At 39.8% G+C, this 16,398-nt stretch overlaps 1 protein-coding gene across 2 annotated transcripts in view; it reads right to left on the bottom strand.

The window, feature by feature from the left end:
- Nucleotides 1-16,398, bottom strand: part of SLC22A15 (solute carrier family 22, member 15) — a 112,329-nt gene that overhangs the window by 38,246 nt on the left and 57,685 nt on the right. For both annotated transcript variants that reach the window (XM_006899571.1, XM_006899572.1), the window contains exons 3-5: nt 15,896-16,028; nt 14,979-15,143; nt 8,045-8,174 (exon numbers count right to left, since the gene is read on the bottom strand). In XM_006899571.1, the coding sequence (XP_006899633.1) occupies nt 8,045-8,174; nt 14,979-15,143; nt 15,896-16,028 (428 nt within the window). The remainder of the gene's footprint in view (nt 1-8,044; nt 8,175-14,978; nt 15,144-15,895; nt 16,029-16,398) is intronic.

The raw sequence follows: 16,398 nt of genomic DNA, 5'->3' as shown, positions 1-16,398 counted from the left end.
GGTTCAAAGTCAGGAAAGGAGTGTGTCAGGGATGCATCCTGTCTCAACACCTTTTCAATCTATATGCAGAACAGATTATTCGGGAGGCTGGACTTAATGAGGAGGAATGTGGCATAAGAATTGGAGGAAGACTTATTAACAATTTGCATTATGCAGATGACACAACCTTGCTTGCTGAAACTGAGGGAGGACCTGCTGTGTCTGCTGCAGAGGATCAAGTCAAGGACTGCAGTCTTCAATATGAATTGAAGCTCAACATTTGAGAAAACAACTCTGCTGTCACAAACCTCTCCAGAGTGCTGAAGAGTGAAGATGTCAGTCTAGAGACTAAGGTGCACCTGATCCAGGCCATGTTCTTCACAATTACTTGCTAAGCATCAGAGAGCTGGACAATGACCACAGATGAACAAAAGAAAAATTGGTGACTGTGAATTGTGGTATTAGAGAAAAGTACTGAACGTACCACAGACTGTCAAGAAAACAAACAGGTAGTTTGTAAGAGGGTGAAACAAAGTTGCTCTCTGGAGGCAAGTATTTTGAAGTTAAGCCTCACATAGTGGGACATGTTGCCAAAAGGGACAAGTACTTGGAGAAGTACAACATGCTTAGAAGGATGGAGGGACAGAGTGGGAGAGGAAGATCTTGGATGAAATGGATTAACAAAGTGACTGGGTAATAGGGGTAGGTGTGTTTTAGACAATGAGATTTGCTCAGGATAGAACAGGATTCACAGCTATTGTGCAGAGGGCCACTATGAGTAGCAAGCAACTCATTGGTACACAACACAGCATTCTAAATAACAGATCATTAATTACTCACGTGCAAGTTCAAACTGAGGCTGAAGAAAATTAAAACAAGTCTTGATCTTGAGTCTATCCCATCTGAATTGAAAAATCATCTTAAGAATAGGTTTGAAGGAAGCTCTGGTGGCCTGGTGGCAAGAAAGTGCTCTGCAATCCCGAAGATGCACTGTGGTTCAAATCCACCAGATGCTCTGCTGGAGGAGGGGCAAACTCCTCCTGTGCCAGTCAGATCTAATTTGAGAGTACACAACAAGGTGAAAAAAAAACAACAAACCAAGGTGGGGGGGGAGAAGAATAGGTCTGAAGCCTGTATGACCAGATGAGTTGTTGAATGACATCAAGCACATCACCCACGAAGAGAGCAAAAGGTCACTACGAAGAGAGAGGAGAAAGAAAACACCAAAATGGTGTCCGTATACTCTGAAAATTGCACTAGAGTGCTAAGAAGCCAAGACAAAGGAAACAGAAGCTGAAGTAAAAGAGCTGAAGGAATTATTTCAAAGGGCAGTTTGTGAAGATAAAACAAGGTATTGTAATGGAATGTGCATAAAGCAAGTATTGGAGAATAAAAAGTTCTTTCAAGCCGAAAGAACTGAAAAGTTCAAGCCTTGAGGAGAAATACTATGGGTAAAAAAAATCTTACAGGACCCATGAAGTAGCAAAAGATAGAGGGGATACACAGAATCACTATACTAAAGAGAATCGGCCAACACTTAATTATTTCAGAAGCACCATATTATCAAGAACCAATGGTAGTGAAGGAAGAAGTTCAAGCTGCACTGGCAAAAAAACAAGGCCCCAGGAATTGGTGGGATATCAACCGACATGTTTCAAATGATGGATGCAATCCTAGACATGCTCATTATAACAGGAAATTTGGAGGACAGCTGCCTGGCAGACTGACTAGAAGGCATCCGTATTTGTTTCCATCCCAAAGAAAAATGATCCAACAGAATGTGGAAATTATCAAACAGTATCATTAATATTAAGTGCAAGCAAAATACACCTGAGGATCATTAAAATATGGGTAGAAAAGTGCATAGAGAACTGCCAGAAGTTTAAGCTGGAATTAGAAGAGGTCAAAGCACAAAGGAATATTATTGCTGAAGTCAGATGAATTTGGCTGAAAGCAAAAAATGTCAGAAGAATGTCTGTTTGTGCTTTATTGACCATGCAAAGGCATTTGACTGTGTGGATCATAACAAATTATGACTAACACTGGGACGATCAGGAATCCCAGAACACTTAAATGTGCTCATCCAAAACCTATACCAAGACCAAGAGGCTGTTGTCTGAACAGAGCAAGGGAGTATTGTTGTTGTTATGTACCATCCAGTCACCTGTGACTCATAGTGACCCTATGTACAACAGCTCTGAACCCTGTCCTGTCCTGAGTCAGTCTCACTGACTTTGACACACCTACCCCCATTACTGCAGTTACTGTGTCAATTCATCTCATCTGGTGGTCTTCCTCTCCTGTGATGTCCCTCCACCCTTCCAAGCATGATGTCTTTCTCCAAAGACTGGTCCTCTCCTGACTACGTGCCCACAGTATGTGAGACAGTTTCAAAATTCTTGCCTCTAAGGAGAAACTTGGTTTCACTCTCACCTCGACAGACCTGTTTATTCTCTTGGCAGTCCATGGTATGTTCAATGCTCTTCCCCAGCACCAACTCAAAGGCATCTTCTTCATTTATCATCCTGAGAAAACTTTTTTGAGAAGCTGGACTCTATGAAGAACACTGTGACATCAGAATCAGAGGAAGAGTCATCAACAACCTATGTTGACACAACCTTGCTTGCTGAAAGTGATGAGGACTTGAAGCACCTTACGCAGAAGGTCAAAGAACATAGCCTTTAATTTGGATTGTATCTCAACGTCAAGAAAACAAAAATTCTCAACAATGGACCAATAGGGAACATCATGATAGATGGAGAAAATATTAAAGTTGTAAATGATTTCCTCTTTTTTGGATCCATAACCAATGTCTTTGGTATGAGCAATCAAGGAGACCAGGAGACATTGCACTTGGAAACTATGAAGTCGGGGACCTCTCCAAATTATTACGGAGCATGATGTCAGGTTGAGGACTAAGGTGCACCTGATTCAGGCCGTAGTCTTTTCAATCACTTGCATCTGAGAGTTGGACGATGAATTAAGGATGACAGAAAAAGAATTGATGTCTTTGAGCTAGATAGAGAAGAGTATTGAACAGCCCAGGGTCTGCTTTAAGAACAAACAAATATGTACTGGCGAAGGTGCACCCAGAGCCAGTACTCCTAGGAAGCAAAGATGACAAAGCTTCGTCTCAGCTACATTAAGCACGCTGACAGGAGAGGCTATTACTTGGAAAGTGACATCATGCTTAGAGGGGAGAGGGTCAGCGAAAGAGAGGAAGCCCCTCAACCAGATGGACTGACACAGTGATTGCAGCAATGGGCTCAAGTGTCAGAGATGGTAAGAATGGCACAGACTAAGACAAGGATCAGATCATAGTTCATAGTGATCATAGATCATTGTTGATAGTGTTTCTGTAGGTCACATTCAACTCGATGGAACCTAACAAGTTAGATAAGAAGGAAATAAACTTTTTTCCGTGATAGCATTACTAAATAACTCAGTCAGGTGTCTTGTGATTAACTTCTAGTCACACAAAATAGTTACTGCCTAGTTGGTAATAAACAGCACTGCAATCCCAAAGGCGTGTCGTTCGAGTCCATCAGGTGCTCTGCAGGAGAATGGGAAATCTCCTTTCATGTGATTTACTGGCTCTGAAAACTGGCAGGAGGGTCAGCTTTGGATCAGTTCCCACTCAATGGTACCCACCTCCACCACCAGCAACACAACTACAAAGTGTCAAACAGTTCTACTGCCACTGTTCTGTTCAAAGTGTCAATACTCGATGCAATGCATCCTTTCCTCCCTTTACAGTTCTGTAAACACTTCTAGAGGACTTTTCAAAGACACACTATAGTAAGAAAATGGAAGCTTTGTTTACAAATCACAGCAAGAATCTTTTTACCTTATATGACATCATTTTCATAAAATAAAATGTAAGTATTATTTAAAATGCCTTTTACAATTCATTGTGCCATTAAATAATAAACACACTGAACTGGCAGGAAACATAACAGGATTTAGAACCTTAGCGCACAGCCAGCTGACTAATGGAGCACTTGTATTTGGTACAAAGTACTGTGGCAGTTGAGAGGGAAGAGAACGGAAACCAAAGGCTGCACTCTCCCCACGAGTTTTGCTACTAATGAGAATATGTACGCACATGTGACTGACAACAAAAAGCAAGGAAAAGGCCATCTACCGCAGCCTGAAAAGTCCTTTATGTACTCTTGATCACCATTTTATTACTCTTCTTCCACTAAAAAGAACAGTCAAGTAAAACTGTGTCCTAGTGTATGTTACACCTGCAGATCATCAACTGGCTCAACAGGCTCGGCCACTGGGGATCCCATGAGGTACCATGTAACACTTTAATACAGATTGCAAAAATCATGAGAAGGGTTCTAGTGATAAGGAAAGATATACTGTGCATAGAAAAATAAGTGAAAGAAATGTACTAGGAAGTAGTAATCCTGAGAAGGATTAAGAGGAGTAGAAGTGAACCAAGGATTAAATATGCCAGAATATTAGCAGACTGTATCTTTGGGGAATGAAATGCATTTCTCTGCCTTTTAAGTCAATTTATGGTTCTAGAACACTTTTTAAGTAACAGAAATGACCTTAAAGAATACATATGTAAATGGGTTATACAGTGAACAGCAGCTCCAAGGAGGTACTCACTTCTTAGAATGATCAATCAGACAAGATGAAAAGGGCAGTATTTGTCCTGGGGAGACAGGGAGAAAGCTGAGAAGGAAGGAAGGGAGGGGATAAGAGGATAAATGGAAATGAGGATCACAGAGAGGAAGGGACAAAGAAGACTATTACAATGTGGGGGCTGTAATTAATGTCATGAAACAAAATCTATGAATGATTGAATGGAAAAATCAATTAATTCTATAAACTTTCACTCTAAGAACAATAAAAAGTAAAAATAAAAAGAGCACTTTTTTAATGATGATATAATGCTTAAGAGACGGTTCAACTTTGAAAATACAATAACAAAACTATTTCCACTGTTGTTGTTATGTGCTGTCAAGTTGCTTCTGACTCACAATGACCCTAGATACAACAGCTCTGAGTCCTCTCTTATCCTAAGCCAATCTCACGGTTTCCAACACACCTAACCCCATTACCCTAGTCACTGTGTCAATCCATCTCATCCAGGGTCTTTCTCCCCTGCAATGACCTTCTAATGTTCCTTCAAAGCATGATGTCCTTCTCCAAGGACTGGTCCTTCCTGGCAATGTGCCCAAAGTATGTTAGATGGAGCTTCAAAATCCTTGCCTCCAAGAAGCAGCTTAGTTTCACTCTCATTAGGACAGACCTGTTTGTTCTCTTGGAAGACTATGGTATATTCAATACTTTTCTCCAGTACCACAACTCAAATGCATCTATTCTTCTTCTTTTTTTTTTAAATTTAGGTTGTTTATTTTTCATTTCCATGAACATCTACAGAGATTTTGGGATTCCATTCATTCATTGTTGCAACCTTCTCCCCACACAAAACCCCCCCCCTGCATCTATTCTTCTATCATCCTTATTCATTGCCCAGCTCTCTGAGTCACAGCAAGTAATTGCAACAGCCATAGCTTGGATCAGGAGTACCTTAGTCTCCAGGCTGACATCATTGTTCTTCAGTACTCTAGAGAGGTCTTGACAGCCTTTTCCCAATGGACTTCATCTTTTGATTTCTCAACTATTGGTGCCAAGGCTAATTCCCACTAGGGAAAGGGTTTATCTTAATTATGGGGCGGGGGGTGGGGGTGGGCGGAAAGACGTCCTATTTCTCAGCATTTTGCAAGGCCAACATGGCTACTTATTTATACAAAAGCTCACCTTGTTGCTGTACCGATTTGGAACTACAAGTTCAGTGCTAGCAAGTTATGCAAACAAAAAGTTAAGACATATTTTTGCATGAAAAAGCAGGCCTCTGAACTCTCGAAGACTAGCTGCCCTCTACAGAGCTTGGAGCTCACTAGCAACATTGTCTTAAAGCTACTGCTTTAAGGTGCTCAATCTCTGTGAATTAAAGAAACGTTAATTTTTTAGAAAGTAATTTTAAAAAGCTACTAAAAATCAACTATGGTGAAAAGAAAAGAATTTTAAAGATATATAATAATGTTCTTCAAAGAAAACCCAAACAAAACAAACAAGGTCTAACTCTAAAAATTAATGTGACTTTTTCTGTTTTACCAATGACCTAATTCTAAAAGTAATCCAAAAGGCTTCTGTGCCAATATCCAATGAATCTACTGTGTACATACTGTAGAAGTACCTGTATTACCACATGTGCCTGGAACTCTGGTGCTGGGGAAATGTCATGATGACAAAGAGCCTGCTGTGGGAGAATTCTAGGTTATAAGCAAAGAGGGGGCTCCAGATGGAGGAAGAACTAGAAAAGCTACTTGAATGGCAAGGAGCTCTGGTGGCTAAGTGGCAAGAAGTTGTGCTGCAATCCTGAAGGCACATGGTTCAAGGTCACCAGGTGCTCCACAGGAGAAGGATGAGCAATCTCCTCCCTTGTAATTAACTGCCCCTGAAAACCCACTGGAGGGTCAGCTATCGGTCAGTTCCAACTCTATGGTACAGAACAACAACTTGAAGTGTACACATAAAGTGCTGTGGAATTTCAGTCAAGAAAGAGAATGATCTGTAGCTAAGGGCTTTGGTTAGGAAGAATCATTAACAGGGAAGACAGCATTCGAGCAAACTTAGGAGGCTAAGTGTGAATTAAACTAGAAGAAATGGGGAGAATGGTCTTGAGAGAGCACACAGAGAACCACTGAAGTGCGAGGTGTCCACTAGGAACCAGAGGCCTCATCTGCCTAGAACTCAGGGCACATTAAATGGGACAGTAGAAAAATAGCAAAGAGAAAATGAAAGTGCACTGTGGGAGGCTGACAATAGTGAAATGTGGAATATCCAGGATTAACATTCATGTCTTCCTTTCTATTGTCTGTTTTTTATGGCATGATTTCACCTAACACTGAGCAGTAACGAACTCAGACTATGGAAAATGAAAAGTACAAGGATTCACATCATTCATATCTCTGAAGGAGATATGAGACTCAGATGGAATTGAGATACATGAGATAAACTATTTTAAAAGGTCACTTATTCAACAGTCATTACATGAATGCTGACTAACTCAAAGGACTAAACAAAGTGTCACTGGTTCCAAGTATTTAGTTATAACACAGATGCTAATAGTGCCAGTTTTCTAATAAAATTATCTTACTCTCATGCATATAACTACATACATTTAAAAAAAATTTTATACAATTTCTGATGTGATGTCTTCATTTTTTTGTACTTAACAATGCCCCTACTTTCAAAGATAATAAAATCTTAGTTCAGCCCACCATGAAATCTCAATGAGTTGATTCTGAATTAAAGAGTTAATAAGTTTAAGCTACCTGAATTAAAGTATTATTACAGGTATCCCTCACTTTATAGTACAGAAAAAAATACTGTGCCATTAGCATAGTATTTTCTTTATCCCAAAGATCCTTGCGATTAAAATTAGAGGTCTGATACCTTAGGGGAGGAAACGCCTTTTGTAAGCAACCTGAAAAACTCCTGGTGTGATAAGCATGAACCTATGTGGGTGACGATCCTGCTGCACTGGGTTGTTCTAGAGTCTCACCAGGGATTCACGCTGTCCTTGCTTGGAATCCATGCACTACTAGGACTTCTCCATCTCTGAGAAATGATATTTTTCTGTAGGATCAGTAACTGCCACTACTATATGGATATACTGCTGCTTTACAATAACGTATCTCAGTCACATACCTAGCACATGACCTGATGATGCAGTCTGAAGATCTTCAACTCCTGGCTTTGGGTTAAAAAAAGGAAATAGTTCTCCTACATCAACAAGTTGAAAGTTAAAATGCAGTCTACTGAGAGGTTACTGTAAACAAGGGATACCTGCATTTTGAATTAATTAAGCATCTCCTCTTCCCAGGAGCTGCCAAGCATTGGAGCACTTGCAGAATTTAGTTCTTCACCAAAGTCAGCCAGGCAAGCTCCTGCAAGGGAATAATGCTGCTCATTGACCCACATTCTCTTAAGGTGTTCTGCTTAGTACGTTAAAACTCTAAAACGAAAAACTACTTACAGAGACAAGAGAAAGACCACTGTCCCCTGCAGGTTCACCAGAATGGCAAGGGTCCTCCAGGAGCGGATAAAGTATCCTAACAGGGCATACTGGGCAATTCCAACCGCAAAGAAGAGGCCACCGATCGACCCTAATTCAGAGGGAGAGAAAGGCCTGTTAAAGAAGAAAGCCAGCTGCAGCAACATTCCCCATCCAAGTCACAGAGCCAGTTCCTTCTAAGATGTCAGCCCTGCCCTGGTAAGCACTGGAGGCAGAGCAGAAAGGAAAAATCTACACATATGTCCTTCATCAGATGATGAAAGTAGAAGACAGGTCAACACATGAGCAAAAACGGAGGGGTGACAGATGAAAACCAGAAATCCCATGGGAGCATGATGGATGCTTTCAGTACTGAATGCTGTGAAGACATCTGTGTGAACTTGGGGCAGGGGCTTGGAAGGCTTTTTAGTTTTATTGTCAGAGTGTGAGAGAGAGAGAGAGAGAGAGAGAGAGAGAGAGAGAGAGAGAGAGAGAGTGTGCGCGCGCGTGTGTCTGTAAGATTGTTGGGTCCTGATGTTATTACAAGCCTGGGAATTCATATTTGTTCCAGAGACTATACCTAAGATTTCTGGTTTAAATCCAGTTCATGTCTTAGTTTTCTCTACTGCCTGTCATTTCCTACTTCATTTATCACCATTGGGTACAGAACATTTCTATATGTATTTTTTCCTTTGTCTGTATTCCTAAATAGAATATTCTTTGAAGAATAAATTTTTGCCAGTACACTGATAACAAAAAAACCAAACTCAGGATTATAGAAAGAACTGTTTTTATAAAAATAAAAACATGGATGCATATTAAAAACCACTGGCTTATCCCAATATATCTGTAAATTTTATACTTCCAAAATTCTTTATGTAAGTGTTGCCACTTGTTATTGTTGTTGTGTGCCACAGAGTCAGAACTGACCCATAGCTGACCCTCAAGTGGGTTTACAGAGGCAGTAAATTACACAGGAGGAGATTATCCATCCTTTTCCCTGATTCTCACTAGCTGGGTTTGAACTGCGTGCCTCTGAGATTGGTTCTTATCACTAGGTTCTTATTAGTAGGCCACCAGAGCTCCCTGTACCACTGCTACTGTTGTTGTGTACCATAGAGTTAGAAGTGACCCATAGCTGACCCTCCAGTGGATTTTCAGAGGCAGTTAACTGCATGGGAGGAGACTGCCCATCCTTCTTCCCCAGCTGAAGGGCTTGAACTGCGTGCCGTCAGGATTGTAGCGCAGCTTCTTGCCACTAGGCCACCAGAGCTCCATTTCCATTGCGACTAGAAGTAATAATGATGCTACTAGAAGTAGTAATAAGATCAGCTGTCATCAACTTGATTGCTGTTGTCATCAACTTGATTACTACAGCAAGGTATCATGTGTTACAGTAGAACTGTGTTCCACTGGAAATCAAGGACTGATTTTTTTGAATTTTTTTTTTTTTAGGTTATACTGTTAAGCCTTTCTTCTGATGTAACTAACTCTAGATAGACTAGAATCTCCAATCTTTTGGTTAGCAGTCAAATTTCTTAATCATTTTACTACCAAGACATAAAGGCAACTTATTCATTGTTATTGTTAAGTGCCGTTGAGTTGAGTACAACTCATAGCAACCCTATGAACAACAGACGTGAGCCCTGTCCATTTATTCCTTAAGCATTGTTTTATATTTCCTCACAAAGCAAATGCAGTTCTACAGATGCTTACAAATACCCAAGTAAGAAAACAGCCCCTATGAAGCTAAGGGCAGAAGGCTGCCCGCAGCAGAGCCCACACTTGGGCCTAGGTCTGACTGGAGAGACGGCACTCTACCTGCACAGTGTCACATTCCTTCTATGGAAAAGCCACTGTAGGGCTACTACCAATGCAACAGGACTTTGTTCATCTTAGTGCAAAGACTGTCTATAATAAACAACACTAAAAAACAAATGCATTCTTCAGTTCTTATCCATATTATTATCACTCTCTAACGAAAAAGATAAACCTCCCATACTGTTGGCTCCCATGATGGAAAGAGGGAACCAGGAAGGAGAGGTGAAGTGACAGCTTTAAGGACCCTCTTTTCTGAACTCCAAATCAGAACATGTGATTTCATAAATAATGGAATGTGGACAGTGAGATTTCCTTGGAAATTCAAGATACTCAAAAGCTAATCCAGGTTCACTACCATGCATTAAATAGTGCCTGGCCATCAAGAACAGAGGTTCTTGCCACTGAGGATACTTTATTAAGTCATTTTCTCAGCTGAGCCCAACTCCAGGGAGTACTCTTTCCTCAATCCCTGCTAACTCCCACCTTGTCGAAGCTTCCACTGGGTTCCATGAGGTCAAAAACAGTTTTCCTAACAGTCCTCAATCGATATTTCTATCTCGCTTCTATTTTATACTCCAAAAGCTTTCCATTGCTCTTTGTAAAAACTCCATCCCTCACTCTGTTTCCCTCGAGCCCGACATCTTCTGGTTCCTCTCACTGTATTTCCCTTCATTGTAACCCTGGCTGTCTCCTCTACAGCCACAGTCATCCTTCCCGTCCTCACAGATGAAGCTTATTCCTGACTCGAGGCTCAGTCATTCCTGCTGGCTGGCACACTTTTCTCCCAGAATTCCACACACTGGGGTCGTCTTAGTCATTCCTGTCTCAGGTCAAATATCTACCTTGAAGTTTCTGCCCAGTCAATCTAATGCAACAACACTTCTTGCAATTATTATCTAGCTCATTACCCTGTCTAATTTTAAGCACTGTACTTAACATTTTCCTAACATTATCTCATATATTTAATTGGTTATAGTCTGTTTGGCTTAATGAAAATGTAAACTTCAAGAGAGGAAGGGTCTTGTTCCAGTCATCCCTGCTTTATCCATTCTTCTTATCTCAAGTGCCAAAAAGAATGTAATAGATGTGCAAAGGAAAAGCTCTGGAAGGGTACGCAGCAAGATGGTAACTACAGTGGTCTCCGGGCAGGTTATGTGCCGTTTGTATTAATTTTTTTATAATGAATATTACTTTTGTAATAAGAATATTTATAGTATAAACAATTAAATACTAAGTACATTAAAATGGAAGTTTTTAGGTTTTTGCTTTACGTTTTTAATGCTTAACAATTTTCAATTAAGTTCATTCTTCTGGCTAGATAATGTACTATAAATTAATAAAAAGTGGATGTTACTATGTTATACTCACACTTTTTTTCTACATGCTTAGCATGCTGTTTTATAGATACTGTAAATACTATTTTGTAACCAAGCTGGAATCTGTGTAGGATGAAAATCTGTCAGAGAAGGAAAATGAAAATATTTTCTACTAAAACAAGCAATATTAAAGTGGTAAGAACCTCTTCAAAGACCTGGGAAATGTGCAAGACCTGGAAAAACAAGGCAGCCCTGCTGGGTTCTGACTCTCCTGGGCTTCACTGCATAATTTTCCAAACTAATTTCTTACTGTGAAATAATTAGGCTATTATTTCTAATTTACGTTAAACAGAAAAAGAGTGCTGAGACAGGGAATATGAGGAGTGTCTATTTTGGAGCCTTATTATATTGTATAAATCTTTATTTCGTAGCCCTTTTTGGTGTTGTAGTTTTCTCCCAGCCTGAAGCTAGTGTTATTGTAACATTTCTTTACTGACACTTATGTTCCAAAGTGGGATCCACACTCTTTATTATTTTTAATCATCCCATCACCTTCTTAAGAAATACATATGTGGTAAAATAAATTCAATAAAGAGGTGACTTACTTAAACTCTTTTTGGGAGAGTGACTATGCTTAAAATTTTATTTTTGACGTATAGGTACAAAATTCCTTCTTGCTACACATTTAGTTTTACTTCTTGTAATTCATCAGCATATCTGAAGCCCAATCTGAGAGAGATCAGCTTGAGAAGAAAAGCCAAGGACAGAATTCAAGAAAGGTCTTTGGTACGAAGAGGACAGAGCATCTCAAGCACCACCGCAGCCCACCCTTCCTTTGTCTTGGGATAGGTCAGGGAACTGGCGAACCATCTTCACTCACTACACACTTCATACAGAATTTGACAATCACCTGGCTCCATCACTGCTATTTTCTTTCCCTTTACTACAGAAATTTTAATGGCCTCATGTTAACAACTTCAAGGATAAGAACAAGATACAAAGGCACTTTAATAGGAATCTTTTCATGGGCTCTAGTCCACTGACAAGGAACCAAGACACGAGGAGGTCCTTTTTTTTGTGTTTAACACATCCTCCTGAACTAGAACAAGCCTGAGATCATCTGCCAGTAGGAACAGAGTACATGTTTTGTATAAGAGCATCTTCATGAAACTAAAGTACAATGTCAATTGTTTAATACTGGAATGTCCTGTTGTTGTTCTACCATTGAGTTGGAACCGACTCACAGCTGACCCTGTAGTAGATTTTCAGAAGTACAAGAGAAGATTGCAATGCCTTTGGCACTGCAGCACAGCTTCTTACCACTAGGCTATCAGAGCTGCCTTGCACTAGGTACATGAAAATATGCATTTATCAGCATGGCTCACAAAGACAATGTCTACATTCAAGTGCAGTGAGTAGTAATTGTGTTCTTAAAAAGTTAACAACAACTGTTGAAGGTGCAATGATTGGCCTCTTCCCATCTGAAGCATAGATGAGTGAAGGAAATGAAAGGTGTATGGAAGCAAATAGTCCAAAGGCCTAATGGACCACATGACCTCTGGACTCCATAAATGTGAGATCAGAAGATCTAGATGGTAGCTTACCACTACTCATCACTAGGAAAAGGATGAAATGACAAGGTCCTGGACAGAGTGGGACAAAACTCAAAATACCGTTGGGTTTTGTTGTTGTTTTTTTTTTTTTAAAAAAAAAAACTCCAACAACCCTGAGCTTGAAGGTCTGATAGAGACTGGTAGACACTGTAGCCCTGAGTCACTCTTCAAGTGTGATGCATAACACATCTCCATGTCTCAACTTTTAGCCAAACATATATAGGGTGCTATGATGAAGAGTAACATGAAAGAGGTACAAATGCCTTAGAAAAAATAAGCATATAAGAATAGAAGGGCTAGATTTGCCCAGATATAAAGCTCAGAGAAGGGATAGGAAAGAAGGATGATTGAAAATGGCACACAGAGGGAGGATGTGGAAGAGTTCTCTTGCATTACAGGGACTGCAGTGAAGGAGGAAAACCAATCTGGTCTATAAACTTCCACTTACAGCTTTTTTAAAATATTTTATTTTATTTTTAAAGAAGGAGCAAAATAGATACTCACAAGGCTAAGTCAGCATGGTTTTGGGTCAGGTAAACTGAAACCACAGGGCAGAAGGCCAGTAGGCCTTCTCTAGATAAAGTGGAGCAGTGATTACCATTGTTACTAATTTCTTCAAATATTCTAGTAAATGTTCTCTCACTATTTGGAAAAATTCACGAAGGTCTCAAAGGAAACTGAAGATCTAGAGGGCCTGTCTCACTAGTTCTAGCTGAGTTCCTTGGGAGAAGGTAACTTGTTTTGGAAGGCTTTGGAAATCACTCAAGATGAAAAGGCCCACCCTGCCATGTGAAAACCTAGCTTGGCTAAGCTGTCTTGGGTAACAGGGTGCTGGGGTTCTTTGCTCCATGGTTTAGTTCTGATGAGTCCAACTTGATTCAACATTCAACATGGATAACAGCTTGGAGGAAACAGAAATAGAGCACATATTTATTCTGATTAGTCTTTGCCGTCCAGCTCAACCCACTAGCCCTCATCAATTTCAAAGTAACACCAGTGGAAGAACAGTTAGCCAAGTCATTATTCCCATGAGGTGACAGACAGAATTTCCAGAAAAGGCCTCATGGAACTGCGAGAAGGATGTGAGCTTGGGCACTGGCCAGATTCAGGTGCCACCCTGGCCTGTGTAATTTATGAGTTACATGAAAATGGACATGATACTTCACTTTCAGAGACTTACCTTTGTCTGTAAAATGAAGGTAGGAATGCTTAATTTGTATACTGTGGGATTATTACAATGATCTATTAGATGCCTAACATGGTACCTGGCATGTAAGAGAACCTCGTTAAACTCAGCTGGCTCTGTGGATTAGTTCAAAACAAAGACATATATACGGAATGCTCCCATATATAGCCCTTCGATATATTTCTTTGAGCTACGTAGTCAACTTGTTTCCTCTATTAGTATAACAGTGGTTCTTAATAGTTGTTGAGTAAACAAAATGTAACACAAAAGATTATTGTTTAAATCTATAGTCCAAAATTAGAGCCTTAAGCATTGTCACTTTCCCAGGACAGTACATTAAGTCAAGTAACCTTTAAAAAAATCAATTATTTGGAAGGTGTAAGCAATGAAATGGGAAATATCCAGTGTGAGAAATAAAGTATATGAACTTTGTAAGTAAACTGGTATAAAAGGAAAATTTTATTTAAAAAAATCACTTGTTTCACTACATATTTAAGAAGATGATAGAATAGTTAAAAATAACATAGAATATGGGCTCAGTTTTAGAAACTAAGAATCAGAAGAGAGACGCACCAATTGTACTATCTCCTGACTTCAACAAAATCAAAAAACAAGAAAGGGTTGAAACAAGGACACTAGGATTTAATAATACAAGAATAAAGTAAGGCTCTGAAAGAGGAGTTTCTTTTATTTCCTATTTCATTACACTTTTCCAGTTTAAGTTGAAAGGCAGTTGATGGCTTCCTTGTGAAACTGACTTCTATAGTAATCGATGGGCAATCTGAGATGGGTGGCAAACTCACTATCTCAGAGGCATTTCTGAGGGGAGACTTTCAAGAAGGACAGTAATAAAATTACTCCTTCATGGTCATAAAGTAAACAGAGGAAAGCAAGTTCAAACACTGATCACTTGAATTCAAATACATTTTCAAACTAGAGTTAAACTGGCCATCTCCAGAACACACAAATTTATGCAGTACCTGCCAGTGCCCAGTAGGCGGTGCCCACACACTCGTTTAGCAAGACAAAGGCCACCAGCGACATCCCTCCATTCATCATGCCTACCAGGAAGCGAGTTATTGCAAAGAACTCGTAGGAGGGAGAAAATCCATTTGCAATAGCAAATAAGATGTCAAGAGCAAACCCTAGCAAGAGAAGAACAAGATTTAATTATTCAGATGCAAAACAACAAATGATAGAAATAATAAATAGTATTCATTAGTTTGTGAATAATATTCATTAGTAAGATGAGCCTTTGTAAATTTAAATTTTCTTGCCATTTTTAAAGGTTTCTCTTAAAAACTCTACAGAAAAACTGAGATTTGTCACCCTTTGTTACAGGGTGATTTCTGTCCATCACAATTGTTGTCAATTATTTATAACAATAATGGGGAGGAGGGAACAAAGGTAAAGAGGGGTGGAGGAGGGCAGGGGGTGCTTCATCCCAGGGTCCCACAATTTGATGGATGGTGGGAGAGGTGGGTAAAGGAGAGGGGAAAGATCTGGTGTGAAAAACAATGTATACAAACTTGGTGAGTAAACCAGTACAAAAGAAACAAAACAAAAACCAAACCAATAATGGACCATGGAAAATCCCAGCTCATTAAGAAAACCCTGCAGAGTCCTACAGAGTTCCTTTATAATGAACCCACACCAAGCAAGTGAAGGAAATGGCCTCACTAGACCATCTCAAATCTTGACTTTTCTCCTTAGGAAAAGGCATAAATAGTAGTTTGGCGGTTGCAGAAAGCACCATCTTAGGAAAAGTGTACAATATGAACATCTGGCCTGGACCAGGTGTGCTGGTCACTAACATATGTAGGCCCCTTGTTTAGTTCCCCGAGAACCTTAAGGAGGCCTCTCTTTCAGTTCATGAGCACAGTGACAGACTGATTACCTGTGAGATAGACTTTTTTCCTTCCAAAGCGATCTGAAAGTTGACCAAAAGAGAGAACACCCACGAACACACCACTGAAGAAAAAGGAGCTTGCTGCACTGACTTTGTAAGATCTGTTAGCAATCAGAAACCACTAGAAGAAAAAAAAGAAGAGGCATTTAGATCACAGAACACACTGATGTATTGATATTGCTGGTAAAATATGAAACGAACAACAAAAACCTTGAATACAGGAACTTCTTTATCTTATGACCCACAAAATCCACTGCCAGAGTCAATTCTAACCCACCAATCAATCCTATAGGATGGAGGAGAACTGCCTCTGTCACACAGCATGTTCAGCACCAGGTAAACAATATTCAATGTAGTCTCTATCTTGGGCCACATCCAAAGCAGGTTTTGGCTATAATAATAGAAATAATCATTATTATTATGATAGTGTGCTCCCTTAAGACATATTTAATAGTCCTGGAAACCATATAAAACAGCTAATTGTTCACACA

The sequence above is a fragment of the Elephantulus edwardii genome, unplaced genomic scaffold (assembly GCF_000299155.1).
Source record: "Elephantulus edwardii isolate Elephantulus edwardi_28Jun2011 unplaced genomic scaffold, EleEdw1.0 scaffold00262, whole genome shotgun sequence".
Classification (NCBI taxonomy): Eukaryota; Metazoa; Chordata; class Mammalia; order Macroscelidea; family Macroscelididae; genus Elephantulus; species Elephantulus edwardii.
This window is presented reverse-complemented; position numbering and strand designations above follow the sequence as displayed.